Source organism: Camarhynchus parvulus, chromosome 14 (genome assembly GCF_901933205.1).
Source record: "Camarhynchus parvulus chromosome 14, STF_HiC, whole genome shotgun sequence".
Lineage (NCBI taxonomy): Eukaryota > Metazoa > Chordata > Aves > Passeriformes > Thraupidae > Camarhynchus > Camarhynchus parvulus.
The window spans coordinates 7774810-7786096 of NC_044584.1; the positions used below are offsets into that span (position 1 = coordinate 7774810).

The 11287-nt window shown below is 44.8% G+C and overlaps 1 protein-coding gene across 1 annotated transcript in view; it reads left to right on the forward strand.

The window, feature by feature from the left end:
• Positions 1-8051, forward strand: part of GNA12 (G protein subunit alpha 12) — a 40516-nt gene extending 32465 nt beyond the window's left edge. The window contains exon 4 of the mRNA XM_030957947.1: positions 907-8051. Within this exon, the coding sequence (XP_030813807.1) occupies positions 907-1476 (570 nt within the window). The 3' untranslated portion in view covers positions 1477-8051. The remainder of the gene's footprint in view (positions 1-906) is intronic.
• Positions 8052-11287: the final 3236 nt, after the last annotated feature.

The following is an 11287-nucleotide window of genomic DNA, read 5'->3' on the forward strand; positions in this document are numbered from 1 at the left end:
TTTGCTTGGGGTTTTTGGTTTGTTTACGAAATAATTACGCATTAAATTCAGTGTTCTTTCTGTAGGAACAGTAAACTCCAGCTTTCTGAAGCTGGAGCTCAGCATTTGTTTAATCTTTTTTGACAGACAACAAATGGAAGTTGTATTTGCGCACATATTTTGTCAGCCCTTCTGTGCAGTCTCTGGATCTCATTTGCTTTTCCTGATGTTCTGATGGCTGCTGCTATGTAAGGTAGCAGAATGAAACCTTAACAAAATAAAAACCATTCCTAGCACTTGTAGGATTCAAAATCTGTAATGAAAACATCCGTCTGGACACTTGGAGGAGAAAGAAGAGAGATGATTTTCCAAAACAGTAGCAATGATAACGTTCTGAAGAGCAAATTTCTCTACAGCAGTAGATTGCCTGTGGCAGAATCTGTTGCTGTACTTGCTGGTCATAGAGTGTGAACCTGGAAGAAAAGTTTCCTCTAAAGCTTTCAAGATGGTCCTTGTAAGAGTAATGAACTGTGGAAAAGCTAGATTTTAAAAAAACCCCACCTTTTAGTGGTGATTTGATATGCTTTATTAAATGCTACCTAAGTGGCAGTAACACTGTAGCTAAGAATTTAATGAAAAAATACACTTCAATCTTAAACCAAGAGGCTTGATGGATGAAAGTGTGAAGTAGTGAATTGGTACTTCATTTTTGTTCTCATATGTCTCAGGATTCTCTGTAGCTGTTTACCAAAGTGTTGAGCTAAATGGTCAAGAGGCCCGTGTTTTTAAGTTGAGTATTCATTCTTCATCTGATTATATTTAAATTTAAAAGCAGCTTCTGGTGATTTTACCCATTCCTTCAGTATTCAGGCATTAGCCAGAATTTTTTAAGGACTTTTTTTGACACTTCTGTCCTTTCTTTTGCAGAACTATTTCCCCAGCAAACAAGATATTTTGCTGGCCAGAAAAGCCACCAAGGGGATAGTAGAGCATGATTTCATCATTAAAAAAATTCCTTTCAAGATGGTGGATGTAGGGGGACAGAGATCTCAGCGTCAAAAATGGTTCCAGTGCTTTGATGGAATAACTTCAATTTTGTTCATGGTCTCCTCCAGCGAATACGACCAGGTCCTCATGGAAGACAGGCGCACAAACAGACTCGTGGAGTCCATGAATATCTTTGAGACAATAGTCAACAACAAGCTTTTCTTTAACGTTTCCATTATCCTATTCCTCAACAAGATGGACCTTCTCGTGGAGAAGGTCAAGACTGTCAGCATTAAGAAGTATTTCTCGGACTTCAAGGGCGACCCTCACCGCCTGGAGGACGTGCAGCGTTACCTGGTGCAGTGCTTCGACAGGAAGAGGCGGAACCGCAGCAAGCCCCTGTTCCACCACTTCACCACGGCCATCGACACGGAGAACATCCGCTTCGTGTTCCACGCCGTCAAGGACACCATCCTGCAGGAGAACCTCAAGGACATCATGCTGCAGTGAAGGAGAGCAGCCCCTGCTCTGTTGGAATTTCGCTGGAGGGTTCCATCGAAGTTTTTGATCCTTTCTTTATGGGCCTTGCGTGCGGTGCGGGGCCCGTGCGAATTCCTTGGCTCAGGAATGCTGTACACTAGCCAGTCCAAACAGAGGAGCTCTATGCCGGAGGAGTCGTGTTGATGTTAGCTACTGAATCATTTGGACTAAAACACTACTGAAACCTGGCCCTGGTAGGTTCTGTACCGAGTTTGGAACGCTGAATGACACAACCACCATCTGCCTTCTTGGAGAACAGAAATCTCTGACAAACCGTGGATGGAAGACATGTTTCCAATGAACATGCTCATTTTTCAGACACTAATTGTACAAACTGCCTTTTTTTTTTGTAGTTTGGAGGTGCTGAATCGATCAAACTAATCTAAACGTTATGAGATTGGCAGCTGTATTGGAGAATGTTAATGGAGGTTCCATTCTTAACCCTTAGGAGTATAACCAGGTCTTGTGTGTGTGTTCAGCTTTGCCAGGGGTCTAGAATCCACCTCCCAAGGTGGATGCACAGCTCTTGTCTGAAGGTTTTGCATGAGTCTCCCGAGGGAGAGGTCTAGAGCTGTGTAAGGAAACTCATGTTGGAGTAAATGGGATGGGACTTGAGGCCTCGCTGATTTGGAGAAGGGTTTATTTTGCACTATGCTTGGAGGGAAATCAGCATGGAAAACTGATTTCCTTGGTGCAGCAGCCTGTGCTGGAGCACCCAGCCATGTATCTGCACAGTGGCTGCTCAAGGGAGATGTGCTCCATGGCCAGCTAGCACTGTCCTCACACCCACAGTGGGCAGCATTTGTGAAGGTTCAGTATCTCATGTGACAGGGCTTCATCTGAACTCAGAAGTTTAGAAGCTGATTAAACTCTTTAAGCAAAGGTTTTGGTAGCACAGCAGCTGCTTGATTAGTTCCCAACAGCTGACCTTGTAGGAAGGCTGAACACCCTGGAGATCCCAGCTTTCCAGCTGCACTGATGGATTTGGACAGCAAGACCTTGCTGTAAAATTAGCCTTTAATCTGTGTCTTAATGGGATCTTCAGCCTGTAGTGATGCACATGGAACTCAGAGCACAGCTGGGTTTGGAGTCACCCCTTTGGGCAGTGGTTTGGGTGTAAAATGGCAAGAGGCTATGAACAATTTGGGTGTGAACTCCAAATTTTCTTGTGCTCTCAATCTCTGCCAGGTGCCTTTTCTGTGTACAGACATTGAATTTTTTCTACTGCAGTGGGGTACATGGACAAACTGAAGATATTGTAGTGCTATCCTTTAGGTAACTCAAACATAGTTTACTGTGCAATTTTTGTCATAGTTTTTATCCAAGGATAAAACCTGAAGGGCTGTTTGTACCCATAAAAAGTCAGCATAAAAAGTCCCTGGAGTTCTTATCCCCTTTGAGCCTGTAATGGCATGTCAAAACATGCAAAGTTTTACTTCAGCTGGTAGTCCCATGGGAAATGTGGTCAAAGAAAAGTCCTGTTCCGTTGTCCTTTCATGTTAATTTGGATAAAATCTGGAATCTTTCTTCCCCTCTGAAGCTTGCAGATGTTCATATCAGTATTTTTGTGTAGTTTCCTGATGTAGCAGCCTCCTGGCTTTCCTTGTGCAGGCTCCAGAGTGGAAAAGCTGTGGCTGTGTCAATGCCTGAAACAGGCACAGGATCGACGTAAGAAGCAACTGAGAAGTTGCAGATGGGAAAACCTAACTTAAATTTCAGCAAACTTAAACAGGAATTAGCTTCCTTGTAACAAGTCTTATTTTGCCAGGACCAACTCTGTCTTTTAAATATTTATTAATTTTTAGCCTTGAAGGGGAAGAATGTTACGTGACTAATATTCAGATAGGGGGAAATCTTCAGATTATTACATTTGAAAAGGAAAATGTTTCACCACAGCGTGATGCAAACGAGTTTACTCATCACATAAGGTTGGTTTCTGTGAGCCCATTTGTTTGGCTGAAGACTAAGGCTGCTTTCAAAGCTTTCAGATGTTTTCTGAGTTCTTGGTAGTGGTTTTCACTTCACACAAGACACTGGGAAAGAGGAGGCAGTTGTGGGCTCACCTGACTTGTAGGTTGACTTGACTTTAGTTCTTAGTTTGCTGTGAGCTTTATTCTTTCACTGAATTTTCCAGATGAGTTAACATAATGCTTGTTTTCTCAAATTAGTTAAACATTCCCTTTCAACTGTATTTTTTCTCAAGAATTACCTCAGTTTGGTGTCTGAATCTACTGTAGTTTTACCTGGGAGGCATAGCATGGAATTTCTGTTCTGTTTTTCTCTTGACACTCATCCATGGTTTTGTATCCTTAGTCACCTTATGGATTTACCCTCAACAGAGCTGATGATGCAACTTGTATTTTAAATAACTTAAAATCTGCACCTGGAAAAGAAACAGCATGAGAGATCTCACTCTGAGCTCTCAAGCTGCTTTTTTTTTTGTATGATATGGCAGTTTTGCACACTAAATCAGTTTTAGGGAACCAATTTGCCCACCTTGGGCCCATTATTGCCTTTCTTGTTTTAATTGATGAAATGGGCCTGGATGTGGGGCTGCAGCTGCAGGTGAAAATCTGTGTTTTGGCTCTGTGGGCTCAGAGTTCTGTCAGGTTGGGATGGTGATGGATCACACCAGGAACCAGGTCAGGAAACTCTCCTTGCAAAATTCAAGCTCTTCCCAAGTTTGCAGAGGAGCTGGCTTGTGAGTAAAAAGGACTTGGGGGTCTTTTTTGAACTGTCAGCTTTCTCTGCAAAATACTCATATTGCCGCAGCTGAGGGGGCTTGGGGGTTTTTTCCAAGGAGAGTTGTAGCATAATAAAGCCAGAAAATCATGTTGTGGTAAATCAGTGAATTACTAAAGCAGAGCTTAGGTAGATGAGGTTGTTCACACTTCTAGGGACAGGCCTGGTCAGTTGCTTAGTCCTTTCACCAGAAACAAATAGAAGACTTTATTTTAAGTGACATCCTGGAGAACTTTGCAGGTAAACACAGCTGGAGAGAACATATTTTTTTGTTAGTTTTATAGGCTTATTGTTCATTTGGCTGGTCAGGAAATGGGTCACAGGCAGGATGATGATCAGATGGAGACCTTGAACAAGTACTTTTTTTTTTTTAAGAAAAAAGCAGCTTTTTGCTGTCACTCCTGACACCCGGGGTCAGTGACAGAATATTGCAGAGGGGTTGTCTCTCCTGAGGACAAAGAGAGGAAATTCTTGCAGCCTGTGCTTGGGGCAGAAACTTACATAAACCTGGAGTTGAAGTAGAAAAACTAAGTGGGAGTCATTTTTCCAACACTACTTCATGTCTGTTGTCCTCAAAACAAGTGTTAAGCTAATAGAGTGTGTCAGCACTCCTGCAGTGCTGGCAGGCTCTGAGCACTCCTTAGATGCATTGCAAGGTGACTTGGTGGAGTTCAAAAGGATGAGTGGTTTTCTGTAAGTGACATATTCAATAGGCACTTGTCACTTTGAAGGAAGGAAATAGTTCTTAATGTTGAAAATTACCTAATGGTGGTTATGGAATTGAAGTTACTGGCCACTCAGTTTTACAACTCAAAGATACTTTCAGTTTCATGCAGAGAATGGATCTTATTTAATATGGCAGCCTAGATGATTTGACTTATTAACTTGATAATATATTTAATTTTTTTAATTGCTGCTGTGTAGAACCTAGAACTAGGCGTGTTACAAGAATGAAGCTCCTGAAGATGACCATTCCCAGGCCTTCTGAGGCAGGTAAAGCTGAGCTGCAGCCAAGCAGGCAGAGTAGAGAAAGTAATGGCAAATAAACCACAGGGAAATGGAGTAGGAAGAGCTCATTTGTACATGGCACTGGAGACAAAAATATAATTCCCTTAGGACAGCTGAAGTGGCATTTGGTGTGAAAAGTGGTGCATTTGGAGTGTGTCCTATCCTGTCTGTGTTCCCCCCATCCCCATGGCCTCATTCCCTCTGGGAATTCCCATCCTGGTCACTGTGATCTGCAGAGAAATGTAGAATTAAAGCAGTTCAAAGAGCAGATGTGGTACCACTGAAGAAACCAGCAGCTCTCTTTGGTGACAGACAGCTGCCTTCCACAGAACAGCATTTTAGAGAACAGGTCCTCTGCTGCCTTTAGATGGCTGTCTTTGTATTAACTATGTTTTAACTTATATTAACTTATGTTTTGGAGTCTTTTCTATGTGTGTACTTCTTTATTTCTGGGGAAAAAATCCTTTTGTGTAGGGACCTAGAGGATTTCTCTAGAAGGCCCCTCTGATTTTCAAGCAGTGAGTTTTGACACCTGACTTAGCTTGGCTCCTGTCATCAAATTTTCAGGAGTACCTGCTGCATTGATGGATGATTTGATGTGTGCCAGCTTGAGAGACAAACATGATATGCAACAACACCTCCACACAGTGCAGTTTGTCATGTAAACCAAACACTGAGCTCATGATGAGAACTGTAAGTTGAGCAGTACCCTCTTTTCTGTGTTCTCTTTCTAGTATAAAATCACGTGGCGTAGTCAGGGGTTTAATATAGCACTGCCAATTCTTTACCTCATACTCTGTAATTCTGTAACACAAAGTGCTGGGTGGGGTGTTTCAGTAGCAGCTATAAAACATCTGTGCCTACTTTTGTAAATGAGCTTTTAACAGTTTTTTTAGGGAGCATCCATTATGGATCAGGAAGACTGGCGTGGTCTGGGCCAGGCTTGGCCTGAGTTAATGCTGACTCCACACAGCTCTAGGTGAGGACTGTCTAGCCTAGTGAGGAGTAATTGGTAATGCAAGACCTAGTGCTTTTTAATAATGCCTGTTTTGTAATTAGCTGGGGTGATCTCTGCTTTGTGCTGTGAAGTGGGCACTTCTTTGTTTTAACACTAATCTTTTTTTGCATAGATGGAAATGAGTAAAGCCAGGAGATTTGGAGCTGAAGCTGCCTCTCTGCTAACCAGGTGATGCTGCCTCTTTGCTCACCTTGGTGGTTGGGCAGTCCAGCTCAATCCTTGACATTTTTATCTTGACAGTGGCATTTGGAAAGCAGTGTTAAAGTTTGTCTGTGTGTTGATATGCTTGTGTTTTACTGGGTGGGGAGTGTGGAGGTTCTAGATTGTCAGTGCTGGTGGTTCTGTGCCTGGCTTGAGGAGCTGTCCCAGCCCAGCTCTTGGCCTGTGACTGAAAGTTGGATCTTCTGTCCGGTGTGAAAATAGTCAGAGTGGGGAGAAAGAGCAGCACTAACTTCCAAGGTGGGCATTCTGGTAAAAAAAAAAGCCAAAGTATGTTGGAGGGGAGCAGGAGAGGGGAGCTAGTGTCTAAACAGATGCCAAAAGCTGATGGTGCTTGAAGGCTGTATTGAAGTGAAATGCCATCTGCCCTGACCCAAAAGCTTTGAGTGACTCCAGAGAGCCATTGGCTGTGAATTAAGAGCAGCAGGCTGGCAAGGCTGGCCCTGCCATTGTAAATCTCTCTCTTCATCTGTTCATCACTGGGTGCTAAAACTCAATTTTGATAAAATACAGTATGCAGATCTCTGGCCAGACAGAGCATCTTACTCCTTCCTGACAGCTGCTTAAACTTTCTTCAAGATACCAGAGCACAAGAAGGTAAGAGGCTGTTTCCATTCTTTGAATAACAACTACAACTGATGGAGAGCAACATTTTTTTAATAAGTAGGACCTGAGAGAGCATCTTTTGAGGGAAGTGGCAGGTTTTGAGTAGCACAACTTCTCTGCTGTCACTTGCCACCGATCTCTTGTGCAGGTGGTTGGGCACAAAGGCTGAGAGGAGGTGGCAGAGAGCAGGGCCTGGGGGGAGAAAGGATCTGCTGGGAGCTCACGAGGCTTGGGAAGGTGCTTGGTGGACTTAGGTTTGGAGAGGTGTGTTCAGAGTCCTGTCTGCATTGGAGCCATTAACCCTCTGTGGGATAGGGAGAGTTCCTCCAGTTGTGTTGTCTGGAATGTGGAATGGGCTTGAATTGATGATACAGATTAAAAGGTGTTTCTGGAGACTCCACTGAACAGCAGTGCTGGTGTTTCTTGCTCTAGTGAGGAGTTGTCTTGTTTGTGGAATCAATACAAAACAAACTGACAAAACACCAGGTTGTCTGTGGCACAACCACATAGCTTAGGAAGCCAAGTGATGTTATCTTTTATTCTGCAATGTACTTGCTCTCTGGTGCCTATGCATTAACACACATACTATGCAATATCAGTCTTTTTTTTTAAACCAGTTCACTACATTGGGCAAGAAAGGCCTGAGTTTAGCCTTAATTTTCTTAACAATTCACAGGAAAGTACTTTAAAAACAGTGACAAACTAAAAGAAGGTGGAAAATGCATAAAGTAAAAGCACAGTCCCAGACTGCTCACATAAGTGTCTTTCTAGCACCAAAACAGCATCCGTGATAGAAGCAGCTACTTGCTGTAATAGTTTCAACTTATGAAAACTGTGTACTAGATAAAATTATATTGTGATGTGTAAAAAGTGTATTTTATAGCTTTGGTGACTTAGTTTACTGTTTTGTATATATGAATTTTATAAATCTATTAAAACTTGACTTGTTATACTGTTCTTATGGGTTTCATCTTTCAGCAGAGTTTGAGGTGACTTCTTTTCTTTATTACGTTTTTTTTTTCTGTGACAGAGTTGCCTTTTGAACAAACAGCAGCATAGACTGGATGGAAGTGCAGTTGTCATGCCATGAAATCCCAGTCTGTAACCTTGAGGTATCTCCCACTCCTCCAGTCCTGGTTGGAATCATTCTTCTGAGTGTGTCCAGGAGCTCAGGCAGGTGACACGTTAACCTGTGTGAAACTTGGAGCTCGTTCATCTGGGGCATTCTGGGGCTGGCTGGGGGATCTGCGCTGCTGGGAGGTGGGAGGGGAGGCACAGCTGGACTTTGCTGATGTATTTTGGGCTCAGCAAGGGAAGAGAATTGGGCCTGTTGAGATGGAGATTCCTCAGTGCTGTGTAGGATGTGATAATCAATAGCCATGGGGGCTGATAAATAGCCATTGGCCTTTCCCAGGGCCAGGCCCCTGTCTGGCAGCACAGCAGAACCTTTGGAGGGTCACCAGTGTCCCTGTCACACAGCATTGCCCTCCTGTGCTGCCAGACCTCGGGCTCCAGTCCTTTGGAATGCCGTTAACCTTACCTCACCTTCCCTCACTTCCAAAGGTCACATCTGGCAGAGTTTTGTGGCCAGTCTTGATTGTTTCTTGTGCAACCTATTAGTGCCAAGTCAATTCCACTGCCAGTGCGCAGCTTGAAACACTTCATGGAGCATTTTTGGTCCTTTCTACCAACAATTGGAAATGCAGCACTTCAGCTGCATCAGGTTTTGGGAGTGGCTGCCTCTGTCCCTGGAGCTGGGGGCACTTTCAGGTGAGATTTATTGCCAGTGTTCAGCATCTCTGCTGAGCAGCAATTGCAAATTCAGTTTGCTCTAGCAGAAGGTGCCCAGGTGTGATCACTGTAACCTGAAAAGCTCTCAGCAACAGCAGCAGCTCCAGGGGATCTCTTTGCTGAGCTCTGTGGAGCAGAGTGGCCCTTTTGGGGCCCAGGTGTTGCTGTGGGATGCCCTTTGCTAGCTCAGCTGTGCAGATGCTGCTCCATAAGAGCAGAGCTGCAGCAGTTGGTTCTGCAGGTGGGTTTGTTCAGTGCCAGTGAGTGCTTGTGCCTCAGGGAGAGCCTAAACTCCATATATTATCTTGGAATTACCTTCCCAGGAGCAGCACAACTCCCTGTTCACAACCTGAGTATCTCTTGTGCGATTTCACTAATCCAACACTGAAGATAAAAGGGAAAACATGTCTGTTTCCCCAGGGAGAGGCTGCTCTAAAATGCAAAGTATAGCTTGTATTTTTGCTCAAGTGTACAAGGTGTAAGCTTTGGGGTGGTTATAGTAATATTAAAGTATTCCTTAGAACTCTTTGAGGAGAGAAATTAAATAAATCCTTGTGGTCTCTAGCCCCAGCATGGTATCTCATTATCCTTACAGACTGGGAGGAAGTTTACTCAGTTACTAATCCCAAATTCTTGCCACTCTTCCCAGGACTGACTGGCATCTTGGGAAGCTGTGTGGTGTTAAGGCAAGAAGAGTTAATTAGGATGAGTGCTCAGGGATTTTTACCAAAAGTAGCTTTCCCTTAAAGCCTCAGTTTTGCACAGCAGAAGCAGATTTCAGTGAGAAGTTCCATTTTTAGGGGAGAGGTGGTCACAGCCACTGTTAAATCACAAAGTGATCATGCTAGTGAAATGTCTGTGGAAGGTGCTGCTTTTTCCTCTCCCCCCCTTGCAAGCTGTTGCAGGCAATTGCACCCCTAACTAGTAAAGAGCATGGAATTTTTAATTGTGTTGGTTTTTTTTCCCTCTGGACAGTGGCTTTGTCTCCCCTCTCCCTTCAGCTCCAGCAAGTCCTTGTTTTCAGAGCAGCAGTGGAATGTTCTGCCTGTTTATTCTTGGGAGAAGATATTTGTCTTTATGAGCTCGTAAAGCTATTAAAAGCCTGGTTTTTACTATGTTCAGCATTAGACTTTAGAAGTTGCTTCAAAACAAGTGTCCTTGAGCTTGGGGCAGAAGGGGTGTGCCTGAGCTGCCTTGGTGGGGCAGGGTGCTGCAGGTAGCCACAGGATACACAGGATGGTGTGGTTTGGGAGATGCTCTGAGCCACAGGAGCCCAACAAGGATCTGTGCTGGGCTTTAGGGGTTATTACATGGAAACCAACAGCGGCTACAGGGAGGAGGTGCTGGTTCTGCTGGGGGATCTCCTGAAGGTGGCTCAGGTGCAGGATTCATGGTGTGCCTGTCACCACGAGCCAGAGGAGCACCAGCAGTGCCTTCCAGGGCTGCCAGCCAGAGCCCTGGGCCATGCCCCAGGAGCTTGGGGCAGGCTGCTGGCACTGTGTCCCTCTGGGACCTGCTGGCCCTGCCCATCTGGGCGCCCCTTTCCTTCCCCTGCCTCTCTTCTGCCAAAGGCTCTCCAGGCTGTGGCTGAGGTGCTGCACAGGGAGCACCCAGGTCTCCTGCCTGCCACACACAGGAACTGCTCCTGGACCTTCTGTAACCAGCCCCAGTCCTGGCTGCTGCACTGCAAGTGATTTCTGCATGTTGGATTTATGTATAGAGCACCCTGCTCCTTCTTACTGATGGAGCTTGATCCACAGCTTGACCATCTAAAGTGACTCCTAATTATTGCATCTGGATTTCTGTTTCACAGCTTACTCAGCTGCTCATTAGCTGCAAGTTATGTTCCCACACCTTTCCAGGTAGAAGGATCTCCCCAGGAACCTGCTGCTTAACATGCAGGAAATCTCATTTAGGGGCTTAACTTCAGTTTGGCCTACTGCTTATTCCTGTGCCAGCTGTTTTTTGCCCCCCTGCAGCTCTGGTACATAGAGAGAGGTAGGAACTGTGCCTTTGTGCTTTAGTTCTGGTTATAACCTTCATTTTCAGTGTAACTTTGGCCAGTGATTTGTTCCTCTGTGACCCAGGCTGCCTCCAGGCCTTTCACTGCTGTGGGCTGGGGCAAAGTGCTGCTCACAGACCCTGCAGGAAACCTTTGCTGCTGTGAAGAGGAGTAATGTCTTCACATGACCAAACCCTGCAGTGGAATATTGCAGGGACCTTCTCCTCCAACTGCTGAAGAACTTCCAAGTGTTTTCAGCCACTTTCTGCCTCTTGCCTGTGGGCACTGCTGAGCTGCCCAGGTGAAAGCTCTGAGTTGCCATCTCATTTGTGTCTTACCTGCAGCACTTGTGGACAAGCTGAGCGGGTAAGTGCTGGTGCTGGCAGTGATGGTGT